General features: G+C 35.3%; 1 protein-coding gene across 1 annotated transcript; it reads right to left on the bottom strand.

Moving 5' to 3' along the window:
• Nucleotides 1–9,525: 9,525 nt before the first annotated feature.
• LOC103942611 (gibberellin 20 oxidase 2) lies at nucleotides 9,526–11,492 on the bottom strand. Its single transcript, XM_009352794.3, has 3 exons — nucleotides 10,736–11,492; nucleotides 10,328–10,649; nucleotides 9,526–10,113 (listed from the first exon to the last, which is right to left on the bottom strand). The coding sequence occupies exons 1-3, from the start codon at nucleotides 11,317–11,319 to the stop codon at nucleotides 9,841–9,843; spliced, it is 1,179 nt and encodes a 392-aa protein (XP_009351069.2). The 5' UTR covers nucleotides 11,320–11,492; the 3' UTR covers nucleotides 9,526–9,840.
• Nucleotides 11,493–11,909: the final 417 nt, after the last annotated feature.

Raw genomic sequence — 11,909 nt, 5'->3', positions numbered from 1 at the left:
CAATTTTTAGGTCGTGCTATCCACATTCTTTTTATCTTTTACATAGAGACATAAATTAATAGGATGTGTGATAGCACCACCTTTAGAATTTTCAGTTTAGAGTCACGTGGCAAGCCCTCATCCTATAATTCACATACCAATACTGTTAATCTACATATAATTCACATACCAAGACTATTAATCTGCATACCAAGCAACTACTATGATACATAGAAAAAGATTGGATGTTTGACTCGCATGCACTTAGACTAATGCAATGACTCATATGCCATACTAATCATAATTTTATACGACATAATAGTTTGTTGACCAATTTGTATATCACACCTCTTATAAAAGTATGTACAATTCAACTGGATATATGCGTCTTACATTTACTTATGATAGAGCCTATATTTCTTGTGTCCTTATATTTTTGTTAATGGGTGTTCTCTTTAATCAAATATGTAATTCTTATGTAAGCTACATACTTCCAAATGTCATGGTCGCTATAAGAAATTGCCCAAAAGACTAGAAAGAGACTTCAGATGTCTGTTGCCAGAGAAGGTAGTTGGATTCAGTGAGCTTGAGAAAGGGAGCATCATTAGGGCCAGAGGAAGGGGAGGAGGCCATGGGAGAGAGAACAGGGAGGCTCGATTGAGGGAGGAGAGAATACCGAGTAGGAGAGAGAGGATCGGCTAGGATTGGGGACCTAGGATAATGTAAACTACTGATACCATGTAGAAATTATGATTCTCATTATTAATTGAGTATAATGTACAATATATATGCATGGTTACACAAAAAAATACTCTGAGAAGGAATCTATAACAGATATATACATAAGAAGTTCAAGGAGCAAGGCTTCTGAAACTATCCTTGAACTCGTGGGATTCTATAACTAACTTTATAACTTCAAAATACAGCATCATTAACTAGTTTGTGATAAAAATAATTTCTTGTTATGAAATTGTTTAGTACTATTGTGAGCTGTGTTCTCTCGAGCTAGGCGTATATATATCTCATGTAACAGGCATGTATTTGTAGGCCGTAGGCCTGGAAGTTTCGTATATATTACTGTAATCGCTTTCTGCTTGTAGATACCAAAGATGATAAGAAATATGAAGGTTCCATATATATGTATGAAGGTTTAAATTGTCCAAAATATGTCAAAACAGGAACTAGAATATGGAGACAAGCAGGACAGCTAAAGAATTAAAGAGAAGGATAAGCAATATATGGAGTCTATGCTCTACAGACACCTAAAACATGGAGACAAAAACCATGCAAATGATGACAAATTAATGTTCACATAATAAAATGCCATATGGTTATCATTTGACATATATATATATATAGGGTTTCGATCTTATAATATGTATTAATTAAATCAAATGTCATTGTAACATGACTTGAGGAAGCTTAATTAGTGCTAATTGTAACAGAGTTGTGAAAAACAAAAGGATCATGATGTTAGTCGACTCCTCCAACCGTATAGTTTCTTTCTACTTAACTAATAAGTTAATAAGTGGTTTGAAAGCTTCATTTTCATATGTGACGGTATCTCTACATGCGTCTATGTGGAGATATGGACTTGAGTCGATTTTATGCATTCAAATCCTATCATGTGACAAAAATACAAACAAATTGAATTAGAAACAAAAACTGATCAAGTAAACAAATCATCAATTTATAATTTTCAGTTTAGAGTTACGTGGCAAGCCCTTATCCTATAATTCACATCCCAAGACTATTAATCTACATACCAAGCAACTACTATTATACATAGAAAAATATTGGATGTTTGACTCACATGCATTTCCAGAAAATATGACTCATATGCCCTTCTATGACATGCCATGTATGCTTTGTATACTGATCATATTTTATACGGAAGAATAGTTTGTGGATCATATTGTATGTCATATTTCTTGTAAAAGTACATACAACTCAACTGGATATATGCATCCTACATTTACTTATGATAGAGCCTGTATTCCTTGTGTCCTTATTTTTATTAATGAGTGTTTTTTAATTAAATATGTAATTCTTATGTAAGCTACATACTTCCAAATGTTATGGCCACTGCAAGATAATTGCCCTAAAGACACGAAAGAGACTTCATATCTGTTGCCAAAGAAGGTAGTTAGATTCAATAAGTTTGAGAAAGTGAGCAGCATTATTAGGGGGCCAGAGGAAGGGGAGGAGGGCATGGGAGAGAACAGGGAGGCTCGATTGTGGGAGGGGAGGAGACCGAGTAGGAGAGAGAAAGAAAGAGGATCCGTTAGGATTGGGGACCTAGGGCAATCTATGTAGAAATTATAATTCTCATTATTAATTCTGTATAATGATGTACAATATATATGCATGGTTACACAAAAACTATTCGGAGAAGGAATCTATAACTGATATACATAAGAAGTTCAAGGAGCAAGGCTTCTGAAATTATCTGAACTCATGGGATTCCCTAACTAACTTTATAAAATCAAAATACAACATCATTAATTAGTTTGTAATAAAAATAATTTCGAGTTATGAAATTATTTCATACTTTTGTGAGCATCACTTTAAACTTTCCAAAACTGATTTATCAGTTTGTAAATATAGTTACAAAAAAATTAATAAGACAAACAAAAGAGCTATGTTCTCTCGAGACATATATATATCTCGAGGGACCAGGATCCTCTCCTAATCTAAGGATGAGGATCCTCATGATCAAGGGATGTGGGCCGTTGGATGAAAATCCAACGGTTACAAACATTGGGGTCCCTTTAAAGTTATAATAATTATAACTGTTGGATTTTCGTTCAACGACCCACATCTATTGGTCATGAGGATCCTCATTGTTAGATTAGGAGAGGATCCTGATCCATTCCTCGAGTAACATGCATATATGCATGTGTAGGCCGTAGGCAAGGAAGTGTCTTATATCTATATCTATATCTATCTATACATATAAGGGGAGAAGGCCAAATAGGTGAAGCATTTCAAAATGCCAAGAAAGCCCCTTTATTTTCTTCACAATCAAACCTTCTAAAGTTCAAAAAACTAGGACAAATTGGTTATAAAAAAAAACCATGACCGAACAAAAAAAACCGTATTGGAAAAGAATAAATTTATAAAATTGAAAAAAAAAAAAAAAAAAAGCATTATACTTATCCTCTAAAAGTTAGCAGTTTTGCGGTTTAGAAAGTAAAACAAAGAAAAAAGTAATAAAAAAAAAAGGAAAAAAAAATCAGCACTTTAATGAAAACATTTTAATAAAAACAAAAATCAGCACCTTAATGAAAACAAATCAATTAAAAATAGAAAGAAAAAAAGAAATTAACACAACTAAGAGCAGTTTAACAGGAGTATAAGACTGCAGGGCAGTTATCCACGTACATTCCCACTCTTCCACTCTCATAAATATGAAACACGTTTTCAATGGAGAACTGAGAAACTGCTACTCCTCCCATTTATGCTATTCTCAAACACAACATCATAAAAGAAACGAGCAATTCGCGAGGGAAAATGAAACTAAACGAATTGCAATCCCTCTATGGGTGGGTAATTCCTACAAGTATGTCTCAGACTTTCCTCCTGATAGTTCTTAAAGTTCTATAAGCTCTATAAGTTATGCTTTAACTATGTAAGTATTCTCTTCCCAAGTTCTATAATAAGTTCTGCTTTAATTTTGTTGACAGGAGTTAAAGAATTTCGTGTTTCTGACATTTGAAGCAGCAAAAGCAGTCCTCAAGAAGACAGTGGAGATGATGACAATAATAATAAAGCCACATTTAGTTGCGAATCTCTGTGAGGATTAATGGATCTTGTATCTCGCCCTCGCAAAGCAAGTTCAGGTTGAAACCTCTTGAAGAGAGTTAAAACAACCTTAATTAGCCAATCAACCTTTAAAATGCCCTTTCTTCATAACATTATTCATTGTCTTCATTTCAGTCTAATTATTTGTGTTATTTATTTTGACAACCTTAATCACTTAATTTCCAACCTTTTTGTATTGCATCAATACTATCACATTGAACGAAAAAGGTGTTTCCGATTTATGTTTTAATCGATTTTTATTATCATTAGTTTAGTTCTTTTCTTTAATTTGGTAGGAACTAAGACATTTTCCTTTCTATGTTAATACCATCTATATATATGATCCCAACGGATTTGCCATTGTTATGATCCCTTCCATCACAATAAAAGCCACTATAATTATAAGGTTTTGATTTCTCTCTCCTTTCTTGGTGCAGAACTTGCGTGAGTTCATTCAATTTGTAAATACAACAAAGAATACCATTTTAGCACCATACAGTGCAATTAGTGTTCACTAACATGGTTATGCGGCTTATTCTTTTTGTCTTCTTCTCATATTTACAAACAAGGGTTGAGGCGATGAAGGATCACATGAGGTTCTGGAACAATTTGAGAAAGAACCATACTTCTTCAAATCATTGTCCTCTATATGTAATAGTTGCACAAGGGGTGTGTGGAGTTCAGTCCCAACGTCTTTTTTTTTTCATTTCCGTTTGTCTTCTAATTTCAATTTTTATGGGAGAGTATTAGGTTTGCTTTCTATAGCTTATTTACTTGGGTTTGGGATGCGAGAGTACTGATGTATGCTTTCTGATTGACGAGTTAGATGATTATGGCTGTAACGACATGTTCCAACTTAGCTTGGTTAATACATTCTTTTTCCCCTTTGAATCCCTTTACTTTGTGTTGGTTTTTCTATTAAGAAATGCAATAATATGATTATGATAAAATTGGTTCTTCATATATTGCAATTGCATATCAATAAATTTCAAAATAGATAAAAACAATGTTTCACTTCATTGGTTCCTGGAGAAGAGAAAGCCAATACAGGAAATTTTATTATCTTTTTATGAAGAAAAAAAAAAAGGCTTTGTAGTTTGTATGAAGATGCAAAATCATGAGTCCATTGAAAGTATGTTTAAATTTCATTATCTTTTCTTGATTTCAATTACAGTTTAAGTTTTTGCCTAAATAGTTGGACGAGGCCATCTCCTTTGGCAATGAGATCCTATTTATTTTCAGTAATCACTTAAGAAATATAAGAATATCTAAAGTAAGGGCGCGTAGCGCCCGTGATGCAAAAATGCCTCTCACATGCGTGGTGAGCGTGTGTGAAGAGGCTATTATTAATGTAATCGCTTTCTGCATGTAGATGTATACCAAAGAAATATAAGAAATCTGAAGGCTTCGACTTCGTCGTCTTCCCAATCCCAATCGATATCGATCAGTGCATGCATACATGCTCATTTGCATTGTATCACACACAGTCGGAGTATGTTGCTGAAGGAAAAGACAAAAACAGAGAAGAAATAAGATTTTGTGTGATTGATTAAAGCATTATCTGCGTTAGACATCCTGGCACGGCAATTGTAAACACTATCCTAATTAAGTTGATTATTCAGAAAACGACATAGCACCCTAACTCGATTTGATCATGCTTTTGTCGCCAAGTGGTAAAACCCAAAAGCAAACTTGGAATAAATGAAGACAAATTGAGATTAAGAGTGAGCTAATCTCCCAATTATCAATTGTTAACTATATTGAAAAAGAATCAAAGAACAATGAAGAATTGAGAAAGATGAAAAACTCGAGAGAAACTTTAAAGAGGAAATGAGAGTTTTGTGTTTCTATTAAGATGATTGACTGGTTACATTTGTAAGTTGAAGCCCACTATAAATTGAACAATACAAGCTTATTAAGCACAAAGTGACTAAAAATCACTTAACCACCTACCAAACATTCTAACAACTTGAGTTGATATAGCATTGATTACATAATAACCAATGATAAAGAGATAATATGTCTTCATCAATCCCCTACTGATAATATATAGTGTTGTATATTATTGGTACCAGTAAAAAGATTATTGTTTTTTGTCCTAGGTGCAGAAAATGACGCGAGACAAATGTGTTAAAAGATGAGGCGGCCGGGCAGCTAGCCCTAAATCTTTATTAGATAGAGATGAGGAACCATATGATTATACATGAAAAGAGCAAACCTCGAGCTCTCTGGATTTGATTTTAAGAAGTATGCTTTGTTTACTTCGGGATTTCTCTCTCTTTTTGTTTATAAAGTGTATTATATTACGTGTGTTAGTTACCCTTTTCTCTTTTTGATTTACTCATTGATTTTGATATATAAAATGTTAGCGTAAGATGATTAATATGGGTTAAGTTTTGTAAATCTTGTGGGCCTAGGTTTACTTATCCTTCAAATCACTTGACTTGTACATATTTGTAATCTTGTGAATCAATGAAATTAAGAAAGTTATAATTCTCGATAAAATAATAGAATTAATTATCAATAAAAACAAGAAGGTTTCCCTTCCAAAATTGAAAGTAGGGAACAAGAAAAAGAAGCATGCATGATTCACGGTTCCCTGATGCACCCTCTTCATGCGCAGCGGCAGATGCAGGTTGGGACAAGGGTGGGCAACTGCCTCTCTAATGCCGGAAAACATCTTGACCGTCTACATCTAGAGAAAAATTTATGAATCTGTCACTGTTTATGTGTAAGTTTATGGATGGGACATAAGTAGCTAGTTTCGTGGGAAAGAAAAGGGCGTTTTGTGACCATGTAATGGTTCGTATATGGGTCGGGTCTATGCAGAGGGAGGGATATGAGAATCTGAGATGGGGTAAGTATCACGCGGCCAAGAAGGGTAAGGCACGCGTTGAGGAGCTTCTTATATATTGATCTCATGCAGGGGTTGCATGTAAATTAAGATTGTAAGTTGCAAGGCACTGGTTATCTTTGTTTAGCGACACGTCGTTTTATTTCTTAAAACAAAAGTGAGGCAGCTGTTTAGGGTTTAGGAGCTTCTCATGCAGGCGAAGGGTTAAATATTTGAACTACACTAGCTTTGTTGGCGACGCATAGTTTTCGTCCATGGTTTGTTTGCGTACTTAGCTGAAGACAGGGTGTGTTTAGGGGGAAAATTAAGAAGGGAATGAGCGATTAGGGTGTCAGGTGAGTGTTAATAACTTGATTAGTGGTGTCAAGAGGAAAAGGAAGAAGACAAGGAAAGTTACAGATAGATAGTGAGGAGGGGCCCAAGGGCCGGTGGGTATCCATGAGGGAAATCCGAACTGTTGTCGCTTACTGGGTCAGAGAATAGTTGTGTTGTGCACAAAATGTTTGGTTTTGTGTTTTGGGAGTTGGATTAGAAATGTAGAAATTTAGAGAAAATTGATGCCAGATCAAACTACATATGGATTCCACGTGATGCGGGCCTTTTGGAAGCGAGTACGGGAATGGGACTGTCATTGTCCTTACCCGTGGCTGCTGTGCCTCTCGTTTTCATTCCTCCTACGTTACTGAGTGTGATATTTATCTCCTTTCTTCATTGTTAGAGAATCAAACGTTGTAGTTAATCTAAACTTAACTCATTCGTTTTCAAAAAAACAAAAAAACAAAAAAAAAACCAAAACAAAACAAAAACAAAAAAAACTTAACTCATTCTTTTAAAAGGACTTTTATTATAACTATCACATTGTATCGCGTACTACTAATTCGCTTATGTAATAAAGCGAATTTATTGTCAATATATACCTCAATCTATAATAATATAAATTATGTAGTCTATCTATACAAATAATACAACTACAACAAATGGTTTAGTAGCACCTTATTACCACCTAATAGTCATATCTAAAAATTTATGCATTCCTCACTACTCTCACCATTTGCACTGATATATATATATATGTGTGTGTGTGTGTGTGTGTGTGTGTGTGTGTGTGTGTGTGTGTATCAAAGGTATAAATTTTGATGTTTTCTCAAACTTTTGGCGTATTCCATTTTTATGTTATTTAAGTTATGGTTTGATATCTTTTCTATGTCACACCGTGTCATGAAGTCACCTTAAAAATATAACTCATACTCATCAAGGCAGAAATTCTATCTTCATATTAGAACTAATTAACAACTAATTAAGCGTGGTCCTAAATTAAAATAATTTTAATCCAGATGCAATTTGGTGTTTGTTTACACCTTAAATTATAAAAAATCATGATAATCAAATTAAACAATGTATGAAAGTTTTCAATTGTACATGCACGAGTTACTTTGACTAGTCATGGGATTTTCAACCTTGTTAGTAACAAAATTGGATTCTCTTACACAATAATAATTATGTGATCAACCCAAGGAGATAAATTTTAATGTGCTTGAAACAGAGACAATATACTATGTGTTATTATATACGTGGATGCAATTTTTTTTTTCAAGTATCTTTCTCTTTATATAATGATATATGTTGTATGTGTTTATGTTCGGAACACACTGAAAAATCTCTCCAACATAAGGCTTCTTGCCATGTGGGGACTCACGTCTACCACCTCTCCCTCATTATTCAAAAATGTTAATAATATCATCAGAAGAATGTTGCAGCATTTAAAGACAAACACCGAGACAATTTTAGCTAGTATTCCCTTGCATTCCATATTGCCACAACGTCCAAATCTCCAGCCTTCAGATATAAAAAAGAATACAAGAATAAATCCAAGAAAACATGTATATACTTAAAGTTTCTCGCAGATGAATGCACTACAAAGAAAGCTCTGCCAATCCTCCATGGATTCTAGCGGATGAGGATCCCATCCGGATCCAAATGGTGGAGATTTTAGGGATCCTCACATCTTAGCCGTTTATCGTATATCGTGTGGTCAGCTTTCGTCGATTACTATTTGTGTTTAATTTTAAATAAAAAAATTCAAATTATTTCTGACTGTATGATATACGATAAACGGTTAGAATATGAAGATCCCTAAGATCCCTACCATTTGATCTCGAATGGGATCCAAATCCGTTTCTAGCATCCTGTTACTTTGAATCATGCATCAGGGGTGGGGCCGGTGGGCCATCTCTACCCTTGGATCTTTCTCTAGGAAAAATTTTAATTGTGATGGGAACACGAATGTTATATCACATGTTTTTATGTAAGTGATGTAAAATTTTATTTTTTAAGTTATTAACCTTTTAACACACAAACCTTACAATTTATATAATGACACGTGACGTACCATCTCGTGTAACGATCACATTGAAAAATCTCTTCTTTCTCTAGGGTTTTAACCCAACCCAGGTCGACAGAGCTTTCAATTTAAACTAAACTAAATGTATTGATAAGTGCGATCATTGAAATTTGACGATGGATCGATTTAGGACCATTAGATTAATTAATATAAGCATGCAATATACAGCCATGATTAAATCACATATTGTTCGTACACAAAAACATTTGTGCTTATAAGCAAAAAATATTTGGATTAGAACAAAGTTGAAAGCGCTTGGAAAGAGTTTTTATAAGCAGAAGTACTTATTAATATTTTCTGTTTAAATTAAATGTGGAAACGGTTTAGAATGACTAAATAACTGTGTTAAACATGTTTTAGCAATTCTGACAAAAAAATGTGTCGTTAAACTGCTAATTAATATAAATTGGGTGAGTGATTATGATTAAACTAAGTTGCTAATTACGTTAATACACATGCAGTTTCAGAGAGAAAGGAAAGGTAAAGCTACATATAAACCTTTCTACATTATAAAGAAAAGTAAAAGTACAAAACAAATAGAGTGAACCCAGCAGTTCGTATTTTATTGGTTCCCTCATGTCACTTTATTTGTCTTGCTTTTTGTTGTTCACTAAGAAAACTAGCTAGCTAATTACAAGACTCCCCCCGGAAACGGTAGAAAAAAAAAAGAAGAAAAAAACTGCCTTTTCCTCTAACTTTGCCTTTGTCCTAATTCTTAATTTTCCAAAGTTTTTCAACTTTTAGCAAAACTCTCAGGCCTACCACCTCTGTTCATCTCCTTCAATGATGTCATTTTCTCTCCTCACAGTTTTTGGTTGCTTTTCTGTTGAACCCAGTTTGAGAAGGCCTGGAGGGTTTTCATGTCGGCTCTGTAATGCTTCATTGTGAACTCCAACAGCATCGACCATGTGAAATCTGGGTATTTTCTCGGACTCGAAGTATCCACCAACCCGCTCGGTGGCTTCACAACTTTATCGTCTCTCGGACACAAGAAGAATGCAAGAGACTTCCTTGGTGTTTCACTATTCACCACCGCCCTGTGCAGCCCGCTTTTGTACTTCCCATTTGAAAGTGCCTATAAATGAAGCAAAAACAATAAATTAAACCTATAACAAATACAATGATAAAAAAAATATGATTTTCATTCTATTTCTCTTATACGCACTCATGTTTATATCTAACGTTTGAACTGAATAAATTAAAAGAGAATGAAGAGACATAAATAAACAGGTGTGTGCATGGGCGGAAATTAGTTCCATAAGACAAACAAAGTTGAAAGTTTTGCTTACCATGAAGGTGTCACCAATGTTGACGACAAAGGAGTTTAAATTAGGGGTAACGGAGTGCCATTGATCATCAACAAAGACTTCAAGGCCTCCAACTTCGTCTTGGTGAAGAATGGTCAAAGAAGTTGGATCACAATGAGGGCCAGTGCCTAAAGTCTGCTCAGGTGTCTGGCATGGTGGGTAGTAGTTAAGCCTCATTATCGAATCGTTGTCTTCGAAAAACTCGTTGAAGTAAGCTCTGTCGACTCCAAGGCTGAGTCCCAGAAGTTCCATGATCCCAATAGAAAGTGTGCTCATAGCCTTGCTATAATCTTGGTAAACCCTCCTAAACACAAGAAAAATAACACAAATGGTAAGAATTAATTAAGGAAATGAATCAACTACGCGAAATTCAAGTAACATTGCGCATACCCGAATTCCTTGAATTCTTCCCCCATTTTGTCGCAAAAATAATCTTGGATAAAATTTGTTGAGCCTTTTTCGGCGGAGTAGCTGAAAGAAAGAGTCTCTTTCCACGGGAGTTTTGAGGAGAATCTGCCAGTGAAGCTGCTGGCATAGCCACAGCTCTCCCCTGCTTTCCTTTCAGTTCTCTGTTTCTCGGAGAGTGGCATTCCAAAAAAGTCATCCATGTAGCAGTGAGCGTCCGCGATGAGCTTATTGTCGACGCCATGATTCACGATGAGGAAAAATCCATGCTTCTGGCATGCTTCTCCTACAAGTTGTGAGGCTTTCGCGACGGCTTCTTTGTCACCGGAGAGAAAGCCTCCCAGGTCTATGAGTGCGACTTGGAGCTCGGGAGTGTTTTTGCAAGGCTTTTCGTGATCGGGCCAGATGAACTGACTCGGAATTTCAGTTTGATACCTGAAAACTGAGGCATCAAAAACCAATGACTTTTGGTCATCCTCTTTGTGCTGCTGGGTTTGCTGGGTTTGTGGGGAGGGAGGTTGTGTCATGGTTTGCATGCTGCTGGGTTTGATCATGCACTCAACAGCCATTTTTGCATGAACGGAAAATGTATGTGAGTTGGGGAAGGAGGGTTTGGGTTCCTGGTTGAAATACAGAGGAGAGGGAGGGAGTGAAAATTAAAGTTCGGGAGGTGTGATGAGAGAAAAGCCAGGGCCGTTCTTATACTAGGGTGAATGAGTGAACAAAAATTGGAATCTTATAGCTAGCTCTCCCTCCTCCTTCACATTATATTTGTTTGCAAAAAAGGGCTTTTATATAGGGAAATTGCAAGGGCCGAGGCCTGTATATGGGTAAAATTGGGGAGAGTTATTGTCTTTATGGTTGTTGCCAGCAAACGTTTCCCAATGGCATTTTGGCACTTCTTCTGTGGAGGAAAATGCTAATGTCACTCACTAATGTCGTCCAACAAAAATTTTCCAATAGGTCAAGAACACGGTTTAATACATTAAATGTCATAATAAATTGGTTTGAATATTTTTTTTGGCGCACTTAAAATCTCTCCTAGTGCCACTGCTAGACCAGCAAATAATAGTACTTTTGTACTACTTTTATGTGAAATAATATTTTTGAAAAGGGATTTTATTATAAATGATTTTTAAAATTGACCGACATTATAAAG

This window comes from the organism of the source record quoted next, unplaced genomic scaffold (assembly GCF_019419815.1).
Source record: "Pyrus x bretschneideri cultivar Hongxiangsu unplaced genomic scaffold, Pyrus_bretschneideri_v1 Contig4, whole genome shotgun sequence".
NCBI classification, from domain to species: domain Eukaryota; kingdom Viridiplantae; phylum Streptophyta; class Magnoliopsida; order Rosales; family Rosaceae; genus Pyrus; species Pyrus x bretschneideri.
This window is presented reverse-complemented; position numbering and strand designations above follow the sequence as displayed.